Below are 22,314 nucleotides of genomic sequence, written 5' to 3'. Positions count from 1 at the left end.
TTTATATGGCTTGTTTAACGTAATAAATAATTCATTAACATTATTTCGTATTTGTTTAGTATTTTCAATATAATCTTCTAAAACCGAAACAACACATAACGCAGGATCTTGTGTGAATTTTGTAAAGGTCAACAACGGTTGATATCGTCCTGGTCCAGACGTTTTTATAATATCAGGTATTTGTATTTCTATACCTCGTGGTGACGATTTAATATTAGACAGTTTGATCAATGATAGAGTTTGGGGTCTATGAGCTGTAGTCAGTGCAAGTAGAGTAACTAGTTTTTCTGTCAAAAGCTTTAAATTTAATGTAACTGATAAATTTAATGTAAGTAAGTAGTTTAATACAATTGAAACATCCCAGGTAAAATTGTATTTTGGCTTAGTTGGATTTAATCTAAATATTCCCTTTAAAAATCGTCTAATTAGGGGATCGTCGCCTATTTTGTCGTGTAAGATTAGGGAAACTGCAGACCTGTAAGTATTAATAGTGCCGTATGAAGCACCCTCTTGGAAGCGTTTGGTGAGAAAATTGAGTAAATCGTTTCGCGTTGGAGAATAAAAATCTAAATTATAATTGTTACAAAAATCCCACCACGCTCGCAAGGCTGATATATATTGCTTAACTGTATTTGGTGCCAAAGATGACAAAATAATGTCGATTGATTCAGTCGGGATGTTTTTATTTATGAACGCCTTCCTGAGACTCTGCATGCCATCAAAGATAGTTGCTGAGCCTGAGGGTGCATTTTGGTCCTGCAAGGTGATATTAATAGATTATTATTTGAGCTGAAAATAATAGGTTCATCTATTATTAAATTTAATAGTAATGGATACCACGATTGATTTGGCCAATGGGGTGTAACAATAATTCCTTCGGATTTGTCATTTTTAATTTTTACAAGAGTTTTTAGAATTAAACTAAATGGAGGAAATGCGTAAAAATTTAAATGTGTCCATTTCACAGTAAATGCGTCTATTTGCAATGCTCCGTAGTCAGGTTTCCAAGAGAAAAAATTTGTGCATTTAGAATTAAGATGCGTTGCGAATAAATCATAATCGGGAGTTCCAAAGTTTTGTACAATAATTTCATAATAATTTTGATTTAGTTCCCATTCCGTATCGATATTTTTTATTCTGGATAAAAAATCAGCCTGTTTATTATCTGCAGATGCGATGTAACTCGCAAAAATAAAGATTTTTCTTTTTTCTAAGAATTTCCAAATGTCTTTAGCTAATTTATTGTATGCATAGAATCGAGTACCGCACATTTTATTAACGTAAGACAGTGCCGTAGTGTTGTCAGTCCGTAAAAGTACTTGGCAGTTTCGTTTGTCAAGTAAAAATTGATGTACCGCGAATCTAGATATATGACGGAAGTTAAACCATTCTGTCTCAAATGATTTATTACAGGTTTCATTAATTTTGTATATATAAATGGGCTTAAATTTAAACCAAAAGGTAAGCATGTGAACTCGTAAAGGGTACCTAAAAATTCAAATCTCAAATATTTCCGACTTTCCTTGTGAATTGGGACAAGAAGAAAGGCATCTTCTAAGTCAATTTTCCCCATATAATAATTGGGAAACATTAATTTTGCAGCTGTTCGTATATCTTCCATTTTTAAGTGGCTAGTTTTTATAAATTTGTTGAGTTTTTTCAAATTAAAGATAAATCGATAGGAACCGTCTGGCTTGGGGACTAAAAAGTAACTTGAGAGAAATTGATTTTTATGAGGCTTAGCTTTTCGTATTGCTCCCTTCTGGTATAAATTATTAATTGCATGCTTATAATTTTTAATTTCTTTAGAACTATTAATTCGAATAATTGGAACTCTTTTTTGTATTATTTTTTTGAAAAATTTAATTTTGTACCCTTTAAGCCATTTTCATATGCATTTATTAGAAGTTATTTTTTCCCATTGGGGTAAAAAAAATTTTAATCTACCTGCTACATTACCTACATTTATTTGGGTCGCTGCTGGTTTCTCTGTCTGTTTTGACCTTGATATGGTGCCCTTGGGTTGAATGGCTGCTTTGTCTTGAAGTATAGACGTCTGTTTTGAAAATTTTGTTGAGTTCCCGATGTGCTCGGAGTTGGCCATTTTGGATGTTGATTGTTGTAGTTTAAATTTTTAGTCACAGGAATTTTTGGTTTTAATTGCTTTTTTATGGAGGAGGCTACTTTGTCCATAGCTTTAGCTTCTTTAATCCTTTTAGACAAATTTTTACCAAATAGGAATTCCTCAGTTTGTCTGTCTTCCAAGAGAGCCTTAGTTTCTTTATCGAGACCCGCTAGAATGAAAGCTATTCTAGACTTCGTTTGACTATAGAAAATTTCTGTAAGGATTTTTCCTATGTCATTCATTCTCTCCATAAAGATCAATTTGTCGATACTTTCGGTATCATCCATCAAAGACGACATTGCAGATCCTAAAGACGTTAATGCTGCACCAATTAATCTTTGTCTTTTTGTCATGTGACTATCTCGAGTTTTTGAGTGTTTGGCTAATTTTAATAATATCTCAGGGTTGAGTTTTGGCTCTTCTAACCCTGTAGGACTTTGATATTTTTCTAGGAGTTTTTCGACATCATCCGCTTTTTGACCTTTTGAGGCCCAAAATTTCCATCTACTCAAAATGCCAGAGTGCAATTTTGATTCAATCGCTTTTGAAGCGTTAGGATCTAAACCGAAAATTTCTGCAAATTCTTCGTTCATTGGTATTTCACCATTATTTTCCTCCTGTTTTTTGGTGGAAGGGTCGCCTTCACCTTTGACATTGTCATTTTCTATAAAAACAGAAAATAATATTTGGTTTTAATTACGTCCTGCGAGCGAAATTAACTTTTGGGTAGGAGTAAATTTACTGCCTGGTTGAAAGGAAATTGTTTCCTTTTATTAGAGATAAAATGCGGAATATTATTCCGAAATAATGAGCACGTTTTACAAGCGTGTTTACAAATTTTTCTTAAACAAGAGTCTAGAGGTCATTGTAAACAATGAGAGTTTAAATGAGGTAAACATTGTATAGGAAAGATAAATTTGACTATTCTTCGAGAAAATTATTGAGAAATAAAATTACTTATAAATTTTTTAAAATAATTTGTAATACCAATAACCAATAGTCAATTTTTATAATAGTATAATCATAAAATTATGTTTTATTTTTTCATATTTTATTTTTTCATATATGCATTCACATACGTATACACATTTTTGATTGCATATACGTATATAGCATATTTTATTTAATAAAATAATGTACAGGATTATGCAAATATTTTATCTTACCCTTTGATGACTGCCGATCGGGATCAGTTTCGGGGTCCTCGTCTTCGCTGAGATGATCTCTCACTTCCTCGGTGGAACTGCTATCCACATCACTTTCTGGATCACTCGCGTCACCAATTACATTTTTCATAGTTTCTTGTATTAATTTAAACTGTTTCTTTAAATGTTCCACTTCTACCGGGCTAACACTTTTTCGCTTTACCATTTTAATTTCGAAAATTGAAAATATTGAGAAACACGTGTGACCTCCAGCGCACTACGAAAGAATATGAAGATAAACGAAGAGAAGGGCCAAGGGAGAGGGACTTGGAAAAATTCTAACTCTAAACGTAGTGGCCTCTAGCATCAACGATGGAAGTACTACAGTTGTAATCGAAGGAACGAGGCAAATGAAATATAATTCTAATGTTGTTCCGTATTGCCCTAAACTTTCAGAAATATTTAATTGCCATATTAATGTAGAAATAGTTTCGAGTATCAAGTCTGTTAAATATTTATATAAATATATTCTCAAAGAGCATGATGATGCATCTATTGTTATCACAAATGCGAATGCTGAGGTCACTGTTAATCATAATGAAATGTATCATTATGAAGAAAATAGATATGTTAGTCCAGTTGAGGCAGTTTGTAGAATACTGAGTAAACCTTTAGAGAAAAAGAGTCATAGATAGTAATGCTCAAAAGTATTATTATTATTACCGATCTTGCAGTTGATCCTGCGGTTGCTCTTGTTGTTGATGCTGCGTTTGCTTCTATTGAAAATGCCACACAAGAGACAGGAAACGGTAAATATACAAAAAAGAAACAGTTATCGAGTAATAATGGGTGAATTAGAGTATCGTCAACTGGGGCTGTTTTGTGCACGCGAGTTTTTTAATGAATAAAATTATTAAAATGAATTATTTTAATCTGCTATTTTGTAAAATGATGATGAAAGTTTGATTACATGACAATAGAGAGCACTAAATGTTATTATTTATTACTTTGTCAATTAAGAGAAAAAAATTCCTAAAAACGGAAAATTTGTGTCAAACATTTTGAAAGTTCGGAAAAATTATACCAGATCTTCTAGAGTTTTAATGTGTCTCATAAACTGAGTTAGGTATTTGTTGTCAATTGTGTTGTGATGATACATACATAATGTGCTAACTTTTTATTTATTATTTTAAGACAAAAGTGGAAAAAACTGAAAAACCAGGATTCCATAGGGCTATTTTGTGCACTTAAAAAAATTAAATATTTTTCATAAATGTTTTATTTAGTAAGTAAAGAAGATTTTGTGTATCATTTTTATACATTTTTGTCTTACTTTTATGTCAAAAATCTGTAAATACGTTAATTAAAACGATTAAAACCTCAACCGGTGCGCAACGTAACCTCAAAAAATGAACTTTAATTAATATTTATAAGTTTCTCAAATTAGTTTTAAAACTATTTTCTCGTTTCTCTTAAAATAACTTGAGAAGTATATAAGATATTACGTTGTTATCTATTTAACCTTAAAAATATTTATTTCAAGTTTTTTAAAAATATCAAAGTCATTTCACGTCAGAAATATCACGATTTGCAAAGGGTCTGCCGATTTTCGCAAAACTTCGTGGGATTATAGTTCTATATAAGAGACTTCTTTCCCACAAATTTAAAAAAAAATTCAAAATTGTTGAAGATACGCCATTTTGAATTTTAATATTAATTTTTGTAAAATTTTAAATATCTCGGAATATTGTTTATGGATTTTTATGAAATTTACACACTTTTAAGGTAAAAGTATGTACTTTAAAATTCAAATAAAGTTTTTTTAAAAAAATTAATTTTTAAATAAAAAAATTGAAACAAAAGTTTTAAACAATTTTTTGTTTATTTACTCCTCTCCGAGAAAAATGTTATTAACATATTTGGTGTATTCCACGTCAGTTCAACACAAAAAATTTTATTAGGTTTTGGGATTCGGTTGAAATTGGGTAGATTATATCCTCTGGTGGTAATAAATAAAATCCCCAAGCGATTTTAAAAAATTTCAAAAATTGGAGGACATATTGGATTTTTAATTTTTTTGTACTTTTTTTTGAAAAATATATATCTCTGCTTGTTCTTAACGGATTTTAGTTTATGACCTCTTACATTGTTCGTATTGAAATATACTTTTATTTAAAAAATTAAAATTAAAAAAATTATTTAAATTTTTTGTTTAAAAAATTAATATAATTTTTTGAAAAGCCATAGAAAAATATGCTACCTTGAATTTTGATCATTTTTTTACCATTTGTAGCCATAAATGTGTTGAACTTGTCCTAAAATTTTCATCGTAGGACAGCCAGTAGTTTTTGAGAAAAAAAATAAAACGTAAATCCTCGCATAGCGCTGTAGCGCTCAATTTTAATGCCGCACGATTGTAAATGGAATTTTAATGAAAGTACGAGTTTTTATTAACCCTAGAACTAAAATATGATTTTTTATAGACTAACGAAAAACTGGGGTGGTTTGGTACCCCAGATTTGAAACAATTGTAAAAGGTTACCTTTTTTGTAATTTTTTTAATTTGTCAACAATGTGGCTAATTTGAAAAAATTAAACGGATTTTAAAAGGTAAATAAAGAAAAACTGTAAGACCTCGGAAACTCCCCCGTAAAAGTAGAAACCTCCTTTGTAATAAATGATTTTTATTCTATTTTAAAATCATTTAACATTTGTATATATTGTAAATAATATTTAAATTTTCAAGTTGCCTTAATCAAAATAAAATTGTCTCTATTTACCTTTTAAAATCCGTTTAATTTTTTCAAATTAGCCACATTGTTGACAAATTAAAAAAATTACAAAAAAGGTAACCTTTTACAATTGTTTCAAATCTGGGGTACCAAACCACCCCAGTTTTTCGTTAGTCTTTAAAAAAATCATATTTTAGTTCTAGGGTTAATAAAAACTCGAACTTTCATTAAAATTCCATTTACAATCGTGCGGCATTAAAACTGAGCGCTACAGCGCTATGCGAGGATTTACGTTTTATTTTTTTTCTCAAAAACTACTGGCTGTCCCACGATGAAAATTTCAGGACAAGTTCAACACATTTATGGCTACAAATGGTAAAAAAATGATCAAAATTGAAGGTAGCATATTTTTTCTATGGCTTTTCAAAAAATTATATTAATTTTTTAAACAAAAAATTTAAATAATTTTTTTAATTTTAATTTTTTAAATAAAAGTATATTTCAATACGAACAATTTAAGAGGTCATAAACTAAAATCCGTTAAGAACAAGCAGAGATATATATTTTTCAAAAAAAAAGTACAAAAAAATTAGAAATCCAATATGTCCGCTAATTTTTGAAATTTTTTAAAATCGCTTGGGGATTTTATTTATTACCACCAGAGGATATAATCTACCCAATTTCAACCGAATCCCAAAACCTAATAAAATTTTTTTATTAACTTTATTTGCATTTTGAAGTACATACTTTTACCTGAAAAATATGTAAATTTCATAAAAATCCATAATTAATATTCCGAGATATTCAAAATTTTACAAAATTAATATTAAAATTCAAAATGGCGTATCTTCAACAATTTTGAATTTTTTTTGAAAAAATTTGGGGGAAAGAAGTCTCTTATATAGAACTATAATCCCACGAAGGTTTGCGAAAATCGGCAGACCCTTTGCAAATAGTGATATTTCTGACGTGAAATGCCTCATCATTCAAAACCATTAAAAAAATCCTATTGAAATGATGTTTTAAAGTTATTTATAGGTGTTAAAACGATCAATTTATAATTATATTAATATATTATTATAAAATATATAGGGTAATGTCACCTTGAGTGGACCGCCTAAGCTTTTTTTCTAAAAAAATTCTTTATGACAGCAAATTAATCGTAGGTTTCTATTCCAAGCTTTAGTTTAGATCCCTAGGTAAGTGTTTATACCATAATAGCTTTGATTTTTTTTTATTTGGGAAAAACAATTGACTTTAAAAAAATAGCTCATTTTTAAGGAATGAAAAAAGTGTAACCTTGAGTGGACCACTCTTAAAAAATTGTAAAAGTTATTCTGAATTCTTTAATGTATTTAATATTTCTGATATATTGAAACAAAATTTATGCTTCTGCAGCTTCAGACCATGTTTGTGTCGCAATGTTTACAAGTGAAACCATTTTCAATAATTTTGGCACATATCACATCAAAATCACAAAAAAATTAATAAAGAACATAAAACAGTTTCAAACCAATTTATTGTCAATTTATTTCCATAAAAATGTTAAACTGACATTAAAAATATAAAAAACAGGCAGTCCACTCATGGTTATAAACTGTGGTCCACTCATGGTGACATGCAACTTTTTATGGCAGACACCAAAATTTTTTTTTGAGTCATAATTATCACCTTATTAAACTAAGACAATCAATTTCAATGTCCAAAGTAGTAGGAAAAAAATAAGTTACCTTTTAAAACTTAAATTTTACACTACTTTTACACTTCCGAATCACTTTACTTATTGTAAGAGCGACTTCTTTTTTAGTTTGTGTTCTTAAAAATGCGTTACATGAAACGATAACGTATATGATTATCGCAGAACATAAATTCTTACGGCTTCTAGGTGCGGTGCTGCTATTCGTTTTATTTATTTCACGTTTCCGCTGTCAGATAACTTAAAAACTCAGGTGGTTTACTCAAAGTGGCGGTCCACTCAATGTGACATTACCCTATTAAAAAAGAAAAAAATGTTATTTAATATTCGCGTAATATACAGTTTAAAGAAAGATTGTTAATTTTTAGTAAATCTAGATTTTAGCAAAATCTTAGTGTTTTATTTTACATTTTTTTGTATAATATCTACAAAAAAAATTTTACTAGGTCATTCTTTTTTATTTACTCTTAAATATATACACAAAAGATTTAATAAAGCAGAAACGATTAAAAAAATGTATACGCAACATTATAGAAAGACAAAGTTCGATGCACAAAATAGCCTCATCCCGGGAACTATTGTGTGCACGACTTTCAATGACTATAACATAGGCAAAAAATTTTTTTCTTTGCCAAATTTATAGAAAACCTTCAGGAGGATGTCCACAACATATATCAAAAGTTGATTTTCTTTATTCTTTTAATTCTGAATTTTAATAAATCTTTGAGTAAAAAAAAAGCTATTTGGTGCACAAAATAGCCCCGGTTGACGGTAGATTATCATTTTAATGTAGCCACCTGCCTTTAACAACATATACTAGGTGGCTACATCAAAAAAGAACTTACTATATAAATAAACAAATTTCATTTCTAGAATTCGAAAGAAAAATCTTATTTAAAATGAAAAAAGAAATTGTTAAACCTTCTTCTGAAAACATTTTTTACTAAAATGTATTAAAAGTCCATTATTTTTGGAGAGTTTTCCACTAGTTGAAAAATAATTTACGATTTGCTCTGGAAGACATATTTTTCTCTTTTTTTGCCAGAAATGTTTCCTACTAACATTGGTTAAAAATACATCACCTTCGGAAATTATTCCGTAAATTAAAGAATAATTTCCATCTTCGGAGATTAATCCGTATATTGATGAATAATGACTGTGAATTGGATTTCAGAAGATTTTTCTTTAATTAGACGATTTAATTTCTTTTTATTTTACAAAAAAAAATTTTTTTACTGAAATACCTTTTTTAAAGATATGAGCATTGTGATAAAAAAACAAAAATGTACTTTATAAAATAATATTATTTCCATTAAGAAATTTATTTTTATTAATTAATAAAAAGAAAGACTTGTACCTATAAGTTTTATTCGCTTTTAATAGTATTAAAAGGGACGCACCCCTACGAGAGATGTTAGGAGGAGTATTTTTTTAAAATACAATGAAAGATTTAAGGAATGGAATATGTAACTGTAGACGTCTTTTCAAAATGGTTATTCTACTTTGGGCGTGGTTTTCACAATTTGTTTTATTATTCTGATAAAAAATTAAATTCTGATAACAATTGATTTAAAGATAAATTTTAGAATTTTGAAGTGTAAAAGCCCTTTAAAAAATTGCAAAAAGATCCAAGTCGTGGAAATCAGTAATTTTGATTTTTTCACAAGGATTTTCCAAAAATCTAGTTATTCCAACAAAATTATTTTGGTTCGGAAGCAATTTTTGTCTTTTGCTATTTGTTTATTACTTAAGGGGGGAAAGAACATTAGAACGCTATTTTGTAGTCGTTTTTCGCGAATTTTTTTTATGGTAAGAATTTTTTTAAAAGAAAAAAATATTTCACCATGTTGTTAATATATTTAACTGTAACTCATATTTTTTAAGCGTTGATATATAAAATATCTTCCAAATTGGGAGCTATTGCATATAGAACTGCTCCGCTGGAGTTCATGGCTGCCGTGCAGTCCTGTGCCCACAAATTTTGTCCGAAAGCAAAAATCAAGTTTATTCACATTTTATAAATATTTTATTATTAAGTGAACTAACTTTTAAGTAAAACTATTGAAAATTGAAAAGTTGACACTACTTTTTAAAAAATATTCGATTTTTTGTCTACTTTCTTGCATCTTCTTTATTTAAGAAAGGTACTAAAATTTTTTTTTCTTTTTAAGTTTAGTTCACTTAATAATAAATTTAATAACGAACAATTTCCAATTTTTCATTTTAAAATCGGTCAATAACTTTTAAAACAGGGTTGCCACGCTTTTGCTCATTTTAAATTCCCTGAATTTTCCAAGTTTTCCAGGTTAAAAAACGGAATTTTCCAGGTTTTTAAAACCACATTTATATTTTACAAAATTTTTAATTCAAACCTCATTGAAATTAAACATCTTATAAAAAATTGTTATAAAACATGAAAATATAGATCACTCCGAGTCTTCGACTCGGAGCCATCGATATCTTCATGTTTTATAATATTTAAAAATGTTGGACTGATAAAATCATCATTTTATACCTATTATAAGAATATTGTTTACTGTAACTTCTTCAAAATTACTTTCATTATTTTAATTCAATTATTGTTTTTCACATTTTTTAACTAAAATTCTTCTTTAAATTAATTATTATTAATAATTTCTGAAAAATTTCTTTTAAGGAGGTTCTCCGGCTGCTACTCTTTAAAAAATCGATTTTCTTCCAATTTTATTTAAATTTTGAGGAAATGTGTCTTCGAGTGCGCTCTAAATGTGGTAGAAATTTTAGAACGCTTTGCCATGCTAAATTTTGAAATATTCAAGTTCAAACTTCAGCTTCTACATGCGATTATTTTGAAAATGAAAAATGTTAACTACGATATCTCGTTTTTTGACATGGCAAAGGGTTCTGAAATTTGTACCACATTTAGAGCGCACTCGAAGAAACATTTCCTCAACATTTAAATAAAATTAGAAGAAAATCGATTTTTTAAGAGTAGCAGCCGGAGAACCTCCTTAACATTTTCAAATCCTTTTGTTTACAATTCAATTTTACAAAATATAACCGATTATACTGGGTTACAAAAAAATGGTCATATCGTGTTTATTCAAAGTTTCCTGTGTTTTTTTGTTTATATGGCCTCTTGCAAAGCAGGTAGCCAAACACTAACAGGTAGCTAAACACTAAGTTTCCTGTGTTTATTGAAAGTTTAGGTGTCACTGAATAAGAATATACCAGAAAAACATTTTTTCATTCGGTCATTCCCTTAAAAAACGAGTTTAAAGTGTAAAAAACCGTATTTTTAGCACTTTTTGAGGCAGCGTAACAAGAAAACGCAACATGATAAAAATCTCTACAAAATTTTAAATAAAAGACTAAACATTCAACTTTAAGGCTCACAAATGAAAAGTACTTAAATAATCAATGAAAACCTCCTTAATCAAGCAGTCGCTACCTGAAATTGTCAAAAAAAGCTAGAACAAGAAGGAATTGGTAAAAATCGATTTCCCTAACCGGATTCGGTTGCAACTTGTTACTTGAGGTTTTTTGAGGTTTCTAATGACGAATTGGAACTTAGATTTAAAAATTTAAAAATGGTGGACTAAAAATAATGAATTCACTCAATTTTTCAAAATTTGCGTTGATAATTTTAAAAAATTGAGTCCGCCATCTTAAAATTTTTAAATCTAAGTTCTAATTCGTCATTAGAAACCTCAAAAAACCTCAAGTAACAATATGCAACCGAATCCGGTTGGGGAAATCGATTTTTACCAAGTGCTACCTAACCCAGCTTTTTTGATGATTTCAGATAGCGACTGCAGGTTTTCAGTGCTTATTTAAGTACTTTTCAGTTCTGAGCCTTAAAGTTGATGGTTTAAGCTTCTATTTCAGCTTTTGTAGAGATTTTTATCATGTTGCGTTTTCTTGTTACGCTACCTCAAAAAGTGCTAAAAATACGGATTTTTGAGACTTTAAACTCGTTTTTTAAGGGAATGACCTAATGAAAAAAAGTTTTTCTGGTATATTCTTATTCAGTGACACCTAAACTTTCAATAAACACAGTAAATTTTAAATAAACACGACATCACCATTTTTTTGTTACCCAGTGTTATTCAGGCATTTGGAAATTCTTCAATCAAATAAATATAAGAAGAATAATTTCATTTTTCGAGAAATTAGATCAAAAATGTATTAAAAATCTCTGTAAAGAAATTTCATTGAATTGAGAAAAGTTTTTAAAAAGAATTTAAATTTTGTCAAGAATTTTATTAAAATTTTTTTAAATAATTAAAATATTGCCAAGAATTTTATTAAAATTTTTAAAAATATTTAAATTTTAGAGAAAAATTTTAATATTTATAAAAATAATTGAAATTTTGACTATAACTTTTTTAAAACTTTTGACTATAATTGAATTTCTGCAAAGAATTTTATTACTTTTGAAAATAATTGAATTTCTTTGATGAATTTGAATAAAATTTTTAATTATAATTATACATTTTTCGAGAAATTCCATTAAAATTGTATTTAAAAAAATTGAAATTTTGCGATGAGTTTTATTATTTATGAAAATAATTGTACATCTATAAATTTTTTGATTATTTATGAAAATAATTGAATTATTGCGAAGAAAACTTGTAAAGGCAACCCTTTTAAAATTGAATTAAAGAAAAATTAGATTTCAAGAATAAGCCCAATAACTTTAGAAAACAATAATTTTCCAGAATTCCAATCAAAATTCCCTGACTTTTCCAGGTTTTTTCAAGGTTTATAAAAATTCCCTGACATTTCCAGGTTTTTCAGGTTGCGTGGCAACCCTTCTTTTTGAGCTACACTGCATGGTAATTTCAAAAATTCTGTTTTGAGAAAAACGCATTTGAAAAAAAAATATCAAAAAATTAATATTTATATACAAAAATTTTTTTTAAAATAATTACACTTTAATCGGCTATTCCAGCACTATACATATCCCTTCATCTGCGTCATAATTAGCATGTAAGTCTAAAAATAGAGTGGAATCTTGATTTTGATACTGTAATCAGAATATAAACAACATTTATTTTTGATTCAGTTCTCTGAATCAAAACTGAATAGAGACTAATTTTGATTCTGATACCCATATCAGAATCAAAACAAAAGTATTTTTTAATTTTGTTTTGATTCCGTGACGGTCCCTGATGTATTTAAATTTATTTTTTAAATTATGCAATGGAAGATATTGTTTAAAAGAAACTAAAATTTAGAAACGCCATATTAATTTCAATTGTCAGGACTAAATTTAAAATTAAAAAGTTGTAAAATGTTAACTTGAAAACTTGAAATTTTCTACGGTTCAAATACAAAAAATTCAATTTTTAGAATCAGAGTTTACAAAATTCCCTTACATTTGTAAGTTTTCTATGACTAAAAAAAATTCCATAACAGCTCTAGGTTTTTCAGGTCTGTTTTCCTATTAATAGGGATAAATATAGGAAAATAAATTTTTTTGATTTATTAGTTTCCTTAAAAAAATAGAAATTTCAAATATAATATTAGTCAAAAATTCTAAAAAGTACTTCAATTTGGGAAAAGTTGTAGTTTACATTTATATAAATAATTAAATTTCAAAAGTTTTTACATTGTAAGTCTTTTTAAAACTCTAAGCAAATAAATAACAAGAAGTATCAAAGAATTTTATTTTTTCACTTCATTTAAAAAATATTTTCAAACATAAATGTATTTTTGAAGTGTAACTAAAAATGTAAAAAAAATGATTTTTAAATAAAGATTCTATTAAAATATTTCAATTCTCGCACTTGAAATATTATAAGAATAAATTTAAATATTCGTTGATAGGATCTGCATTAAAACGCAAAATGCGATCCACAACTTCTAATCCTGTAGGAGGATTACCATCTCCTAAATCGTTCCACTGACGAATGAGGAATTCGTTTCTCATTATCGTAATGGCCTTTTCGCGCCTCGTGATTCTTCTACCCTCTGTCAATGACTTGTAATCAAGATGCAAATTTTCTTGAAATTCTCTTAATTTCTCTGAAAGAAAAAATATTAAATATATTAACCCTTTCACACCCAGGCATAACTGGACGGTTAAAAAAACGTAAGTGTAACGTTATTCATAGTTTTCGGGGGCGCTGATTACGAATCTGATATCAGAATTATAAAATTTTTTAAATTCAAAATGGCGTATCCAATATAGCGGGCAACTTTTTTACAGATTGATCGGATTGGCTTGGAAATTGTTACTCGGGAGTTTTTGAGGTCGCTGATTACTAATATGACATCATTTTTTAAAAATTCAAAATGGCGGATCCAAGATGGCGGACGATTTTTTTTAAATCGTTTAGTTTTACCAGAAACTTGTTACTCGGGGGTTTTCAGGGTCGCTGAATACGAATCCGGTCTTATGTTTTTAAAATTCAAAATGGCGGATCCAATATGGTGGACGTTATTTTAAAAATCGTTGAGTTTTACCAGAAACTTGTTACTCGGGGGTTTTCGGGGTCGCTGATTACGAATCCAGTGAGAGTAGAAAGAAACAAGTCCATCTACTGACAGAAATAAAAATAACCGATGGTATAGCCCGGTTGGTGGAATCCCGTTGCTTGCGATCACAGAGGTAAAGCCACTTTGAGTGCGGTTAGTACTTGGATGGGTGACCCTCTGTGAATCGCTACAGTTTCGGTGTTTTTCACTGATGAGATATATTAAACGGGAGGTTTGATGCCGAGGTTATGTTTGTGCATTTGTGATGGCTATCCAAATGTACATTCATGACTCGACGTCAATAAACCGGTTGTACTTGGGAAGTAGGTTTTCTGCAGTTTTCCTCTCCCCTGGCCGAATGTCCAGGCGAATGCGAGTACTCCTAACCTAAGTCGGCTGCAGCCGCAAAAGTAGGGATATGGAGGAAGAGTTTGTGAGTTAGAAGAATTTAGTATAGTGATGTTGAGGAGATTGTAAAGGCCCGAAAGGGCATACAATGAAATCATACTTTACTTTTTACTGACAGAAATAAATAAATACACAATCGCAATTTTAAAATAAACTACAAATTCGTGATCAGAGACAATAAAAACCCTTCAGTGACAAGTTTCCCTCTAATCCAAACAATTTTTACATTTGTCGTCCACTGTATAGGATCCGCCATTTTGAATTTTTAAAAATTAACACTTAATTCGTAATCAGCGACTCAGAAAACCCCCGAGTAACAAGTTTCAGGTGAAATTAAAATGTTTAAAAAAATTGTCCGCCATCTTGGATCCGCCATTTTGAATTTTAAAAATAAAACACTGGATTTGTAATCAGCGACCCTGAAAACCCCCGAGTAACAATTTTCAGGTGAAATTAAAATGTTTAAAAATAATGGTCCGACATCTTGGATCCGCCATTTTCAATTTTAAAAAACTGATATTATATTCGTAATCAGCGACCCTAAAAACTCCCGATTAACAAGTTTCATGCCAATCCGTTTAATTTTTACATTTGTCGTCCGCCATTTTGAATTTTGAAAAAATAGCACCGGATTCGTAATCAGCGATCCCGAAAACCCCCGAGTAAGAATTTTTAGGCGATTTTAAAATATTTTAAAAATTCATGATTTTTAACAATAATTTATGAATTTTTTTAAACAATAGGAATTTTTTAACATGATCTAGGTGACTTATTTTTAAAGCCCTATTTTTCCTGAAGAGAACGCACTAAATTAGACTCAAAAATATTAAGTTTCTTCAAAGATATTGAGGTTTTTGTAGGTGGTACGTATATGTCCCATGGGCGTGAAAGGGTTAAGTAATATTTAATAAATTACATTACAATAATAATTATATAGTAAAGAATAATAATGATAATCATTGGAATGAATAACAAGTTTTATGAATTAGTTATTTTATAAAAATTCACTTTAAGAAAAATAGTACTATTTACTATTTTAGAAAAATATTTATAGCTATTTAGAAATGTTTGAAAAAATTATTTTCAACCTTACACGGAGAGAAAAACCAAGCTTTTGTAGTATGAACAGTTATAATTACTTCGCAAAAGAATTGACAAGCGCCATAGGTGTAAATTTGCACGATTTGAACATGAAAAGTTTTACCTCTAAATGTATGGAACATCAACATATTACGATTGCAAGAGATTTATGCTTTTTAAGTGTGAATTTCATGCAACTGTAGTATGAACATCCATACAAAATTAGCTTGGAAGGGCTTCATACTAAAAATGCTTGGTTTTTCTCTCCGTGTACTCGATACAATTGAGGGGCTGGATCCTACAAGGGGATGCGCATAGTTTTCGTTGTCCCCTCGGGCAGCCGCTGTTTCGCTATACGCGGAGATTTCTACTTACACGCGTATCCCCTTATATCATCCAACCCCTCAATTATATGTAAAGAAACACATTTAAACTATTATTAATTTAATTACTTAAGAACGAAATTTGCTTACTGCCCTAATTGGCACATTTTCATTGAGATTTACTTTATATTCATTATTACTTCCACTTATCTTACTAAAATTAACAATTCATAACAATGACATTTCGCAAAAGTACCAATTTAAAAAAAAATAATTCACAAAAATGCTAATTCGTCATACAAACAATTTGTTAAAATGACAAATCGAAAAAATAAGAATTTAGATTTAAATAAAAATATTCATTATTTCCTTAAAAACATGACATAAATGTTTTCCAACAAGTTCACAGCAAGATCTGAATTGTATAGGTATGGATTTTATACACTATGATCACAAATTTTCAATACATTTGGATTGATTATTATTTTTAAATACTTGCTTCACTTCAAATTCAAATATTTTTGTAAAAATAAATGTAAAAGCTATCTAAGTAGGATTATTTTAAAGATCAAAAAATTTAGAGTAAAATGGGTCAAGAAATAATCAATTTAATAATATACATGTTAAAGTATAGTATTCTTTAAAGTTAGACATTTCTTTTGCGAAAATTAACCCCTTGGCAGTCGATTACGTGTATACACGTCATGGTGCAGGTGGGCTCAAATTGTCGATGACGTGTATAGGCGCAACCAGATTTTTGGCTACAAAAACACACAGATTTGTCCACAAATTGATACTCGGAGGTTTTCGGGGTCGCTGATTACGAATCCGTTTTCATATTTTAAAAATTTAAAATGGCGCATCGAATATGGCGGACGACATTTTCAAAAATTCATCGGATTCACTTAAAACTTGTTACTCAGGAGTTTTCGGAGTCGCTGATTACGAATCCGATATCAGATTTTTAAAATTAAAAATGGCGGATCCAATATACAATTTTAATAAACTTTAAAAATCAAATATTTAAAATTACCTATTAACAGACACGATTATTTTAAAAAGTTGAAAAAATTCTTTGTATAATTGAATTACTTTCAAAATTTTCAATTATAACTACACAGCTCAAAAAGAAACGAAAAATTTTTGCGCCTGGGAATAATCCCGGTAAAAAAAGTTCGTTTATAATAAATTAAAATAAATAATTTTTTATATATCACATAAATAATTTTCTGAAAATAGTATAATATATTATTATCAATTTAGGAAGTTGTCAAAATAAATGCTTTAGGTATGACTGATTGAGAGAGGAACTGTGTAAAACATGATACAAATGTAGCCAGATTAGATTCTTGCACTGACCTTCTCTCAATCGTCAACATCACGTACGACTTTATTACAGCATCGACGCATGGTATTGAGTACATTAAACTCTTTATAAATATTCAGATCAGAATAAAATCTTAATTGAAATACCTGAAGCATTTAAACCTAAATTTTAAAAGGGAAACATACTTTTTACTCTACTAAACCACATTGTTGAACGTACAATTCTATTATAAATATAATTTTTTCAATGATAACTAACACTATTATAAATTTTACATCGTTTATTGTCATTCATATTATAACAATAAAATTGTATAAAAACCATGTTGTTTGGTAAAATTTTGTATTAATTCCAAAATTTCTGAAATAAGTTCGAAAATTAAAATTATAGATGCGAAGCATTGCTAGATGTAAACATTTGTTTTACGTAACCTAAGGGATGCTTCCATTTGCTACACAAAAGACTTCTTTGTCTACGAGGATGCATTTTCAATGAATCCATTTAAGTCTAGGAAATTCTATTCGTGACTCTAAAATTATAACTCGATCAAGACGTGATAATTGACCATTTTATTGCATTTTGGCACTATATAACCCCAGGACTCTCTAGGGTAGAGTTAGTCATTTCTTCACTTGCGCGATATTGTGGTCACTCTTCACGTCAGTCCAAAACTCTGCAGAATCTTTGACAAAATTATAAGTCTTGCAATTTCTAACAGTACAAGTAAATTCGTGTTCTTAAAGAATAAATTCTCTTGATCGCCTGAATTGTGAGCCTATTTTATGATAAAAGATATAAGTGTTTCCTTATTGTGACATTTTTTGAACAATATTTTGTACAAGTCGAAGCGACCCTTCGGTTTCACACTATTGATACCATAAGACTTGCAGTTTCTAACAGTACAAGTAAATTCGTGTTCTTAAGAATAAATTCTCTTGATCGCCTAAATTGTGAGCAAATATTCAAATTGTTGAAAACCGTCGTATTAGTGTAATTCTATAATGAACTCTAAATTGACGGATTAGATTTCAAGAATTACGAACTAAAACAGTGAGTGTGAAACAACCGTTCTGTAAGGAGTTGTATGATCATAAACTGCGTCAAATCTGTATTTCGTTTCCTCCCTCATCAGAGGTAATTGTAAGTACATTTAAATTATAAATAACACACACAACTTTATCATTATTAAAATTTTTAACACTATAAATTGTATTTTCTCTTATTACTTTCATAAAATAAACTATAATATAGAAAAAGAATACATAAAATAATTGATTAGACTATTATTATTATTTCCCAAATCATAAAATTAAATCAAATAGCTTAAACAATAATGAAGCAATATAATAATTTTTCTTTTAAATAAAAGACAATCCCCATAGGATTGACAGATAACAACGATCTCGCAATAAAATAAATAATCAGAACTTACCAATCTGATTGTAATCAGCCTACCTTGCCTCTCTATATATGTGTATATTATCTATATATATTGTTTTATTTTAAAACAATTATTTAAATAATAATTTAACCTCGCCTTCTGCTCGGGATGTAACAATATAATGATTTTTCTATTTATTATTCACTTAAATAATAAAGGAAGAATATACATATTCTTTTTAAAGTTTGCTTTTGTAGTAGTTGCAAACATGTTAAGGGGGGACATCACGAAAATTAGGCATATTTTAGGAATTTTTTTGGCTCAATGAAATGGTCAATTAAAAATCTGTTAAGTACATTTTATTCCATAAGTATTAATATATGCAAAATATATTTTTTCAAACAAATTTTATTAAAAAATGGTATCTGTGCAGCATTTTATTGGAAAGTGTCTCGTTTCAGGATTCCATGGCCAGAAAACTAACGTCCTCAATTTTTGATTTGGAAAAAACCAAAATGTTGTCATTTTCTATACATCAGCAGCTATCGACACACGTAGGATTTTTTCGATATTTTGATTTTTTGCAAAATGATGCGTGACTTAACAAAAAAGTGACAATTTAAAAAAAAAATTCACAAAATTGTTGATAAAATAAAAGTAAGTAATATAAAAAAAAATCCTACGTGTGTCGATAGCTGTTGTTGTATAGAAAATAACAACATTTTCGTTTTTTTCTAGATCAAAAATTAAGGACGTTAGTTGTTTGGCCATGGAATCCTGAAACGAGACGCTTTCCAATGAAATGCTGCACAGACACCATTTTTTTTATTGTTTATACTCCTGCCCTATTGGCCTTACGCACTTCGACAAGAGTCCCCGAGAAATACTTTTTTGGATTAAGCATAACCATTCTACATATGAAAATTCTACATATTAACGTAATTTTGCGTCTACAGCCTACTTTATTAGGAATACTCGCATTCGCCTGGACCACCTGTCAATGGGTTTTCTTGACAGAGAAGAGGGAAACTGTAGAAAACCTCTCTCCTGAGTACAACCGGTTTATCGACAGTCGAGTTCTAATGGTGTGTACCGCATCTATCCGACTGAGCTAATCCGTCAGTAAACAGCCACCATTTTTTAATAAAATTAAAAAAATATATTTATTTTGCAAATCCATACTCATGCAATACTCATCAAATGGTCAATCAAAAATCTGTAAAGTACGTTTTATTACGTACTTTACAGATTTTTGATTTTTTGAAAATCATAAATTTTCAAAAATATGGTAAAAACGTTTTCCTATCTACAAAAGCAAACTTTTTGATAAAATATTTTTTTTTTCTCATATCTGTCAATAAATCTATCATAAAAAATATCTTAAATGTCAGGCGCAAATTTCATGTTGACTTGTGCTATTAAAGAAACTCCTTTATTTTAAAAAAGTTTAAAGATATTCTTCAAAAGAATTTAATTAAGATTTTTATAAATTTTGTCCTTGTCCTTGTCGTTCTTTTGTCCAGTCCAGGGGCGCCCTCGACCTCCACTCGTGTCACAAAAATCACCGTAAACAAATGGCTGCCTTTATGCCCTTGTTGATTAATATACTATTGTTTAAATCTTGCTTAAATAATAATAATTATGTTTTAAATCTGCATCGGTATTTATGTAAGGTCCGGTAAATTGCAAAATTTACCGTATATTAGGTATATTTTTTAGAAAAAATATACCTCTCTTGGTACAATATATAAAACGTTAGTAATTAACAATAATAATAATTTATTTAAACAAATAGAAATTTAAAAAATGCACAATATTCTTACAAATTTATTGCCTGGCATTTTTCAAAAAGAAAATTCGAATTCGGTTAAAATTTAAGAATTATAGGTGATTTTGAACATTATTTTGTATGTAGAGTATAGCTTGAAAATGCGCTTTTTACGGTTGCACGCAAGGACAAAAAATTAAATATCTCCTAAAGTTTTAGACCCTCTATAAATTTTTTTTAAAATACTCGTGAAATAAGTGGGAATTAAATCATTGTTATTAAAAGCAAAAAAAATGTCACTTTTCAAAAAATTGTTTATTTATTTAAAAATTATTTTTTAAATAATTTGTTTTAAAAAAAATTTTATCCCACATGCACAAAAATGGCGCTTTCTGATAGCAGACGACAAAGAGGAAAGTCATTCATTTCTTTGACCGTATGAAAATGGCGGCCGTGTTCTCCCAAGGGCAAGAAAATTAGCTGTTCACATGCATTTTTCTTGCCCATTGGAGAAAACGGCCGCCATTTTCATCCAAATCGAACAAGTTAATGACTTTTAGTCTCTGTCGTCTGCTATCTGAAATCGCCACTTTTGTGCATTAGAAAAAAAATATCGTAAGTAACACAAGAGGATAAAGGTAGCCAATTTCTTTACGATGATTTTTGTGACACTTGTTGCTTAATATACTATTTTCTTAAATTGTCTGTAAATAATAAACATTTCCTGAAAATGTCATTAAATTTCATTCATTTTCCTTTAAGATATATAATTTTCAAAATTTAAAAAAAAATTTAAAAACCTCGTAAATCTAAAATTTTTTAAAATCGATTTTGGGCTTTTTACTGGCATTTATTTCACTTCAAAATTTCGAAGTTTCAACAAAATCGAAGAAGTAGGGGACAACTTTGATTTTTTAGGCATGGACCTACCCAGATATTGAAAGTATTTTTAATTTCAGGGAAGAATTCTTCTTCTTCTTCTTTTTTTCATTATTTGTGAAAAAAATTGAATTGTTGACAAAGATTTTCCAAAAATTTACGAAAATTAGTAGCTAATTATAAAAAAGAAAGTAAATATTAAATTTTAGCAGAGTAATGCAAAGCCTGTAATTAAAAATGACAATTATAACTTTTACTGAATTTAATTATTTTTTACAATTGTCAATTAAACTTCATCTCTAAATTAATTATTTTAAATAATTTTCCTCAAATTCTTGTGGAATCCAAGCAATTATTTAAAAACTAAATTTTTTATAATAAATTGTAACTGTCCATTTTTTTAAACATGGACATGGTCTTACCTGTAAATCTCCATGAAAGCGGGAATATTCCTATTTTGGAATGCAATTGGTTTCCATATTTTTCAAACACATCAGTCAATAAATCCAGGTTTCCATGAACTGAAAATTTTTTTGGTTTCTCGAATCTTATCCAGATTGTATCATAACTTTAAATAAATCCATCCAAAATGATTGATGAAATGTTGGTCAAGCCTTATGGGTTTCCATGAACTGAAAAATTTCTCGGTTTTTCGAATCTTATCCAGATTGTATCATAACTTTGAATAAATCCATCCAAAATGATTGATGAAATGTTGGTCAAGCCTTGTACTAGTTGAAGGAATGTGGGTTTAATGGAATCGGCAAGTAGAATCGGTAAAACGAAAATGTTGAGTAAAAATCGTTTGATTTCATTTTCGTCCTCAGTTAGAAAAGAATGAATCTCTCGCCTAATTGCAAGTTTTTGAATTTCCTGAACTGTCAATATTAAAAAAAATTAACAAAATAATTTAATATTCTTTTGAAGAATTTTAATAAAATTTTTAAGAATAATTACAGTTTTACAAGATTTTGATTATAATTGTATT

At 28.8% G+C, this 22,314-nt stretch overlaps 1 protein-coding gene across 1 annotated transcript; it reads right to left on the bottom strand.

Moving 5' to 3' along the window:
* Positions 1–633: 633 nt before the first annotated feature.
* Positions 634–3,864, bottom strand: LOC122508750. The gene is made up of 3 exons (XM_043622269.1): positions 3,292–3,864; positions 1,964–2,789; positions 634–756 (listed from the first exon to the last, which is right to left on the bottom strand). The coding sequence occupies exons 1-2, from the start codon at positions 3,494–3,496 to the stop codon at positions 1,966–1,968; spliced, it is 1,029 nt and encodes a 342-aa protein (XP_043478204.1). The 5' UTR covers positions 3,497–3,864; the 3' UTR covers positions 634–756; positions 1,964–1,965.
* Between the last annotated feature and the right edge of the window lie 18,450 nt (positions 3,865–22,314).

The sequence above is a fragment of the Leptopilina heterotoma genome, unplaced genomic scaffold (genome assembly GCF_015476425.1).
Source record: "Leptopilina heterotoma isolate Lh14 unplaced genomic scaffold, ASM1547642v1 Lhet_569, whole genome shotgun sequence".
NCBI classification, from domain to species: domain Eukaryota; kingdom Metazoa; phylum Arthropoda; class Insecta; order Hymenoptera; family Figitidae; genus Leptopilina; species Leptopilina heterotoma.
This window is presented reverse-complemented; position numbering and strand designations above follow the sequence as displayed.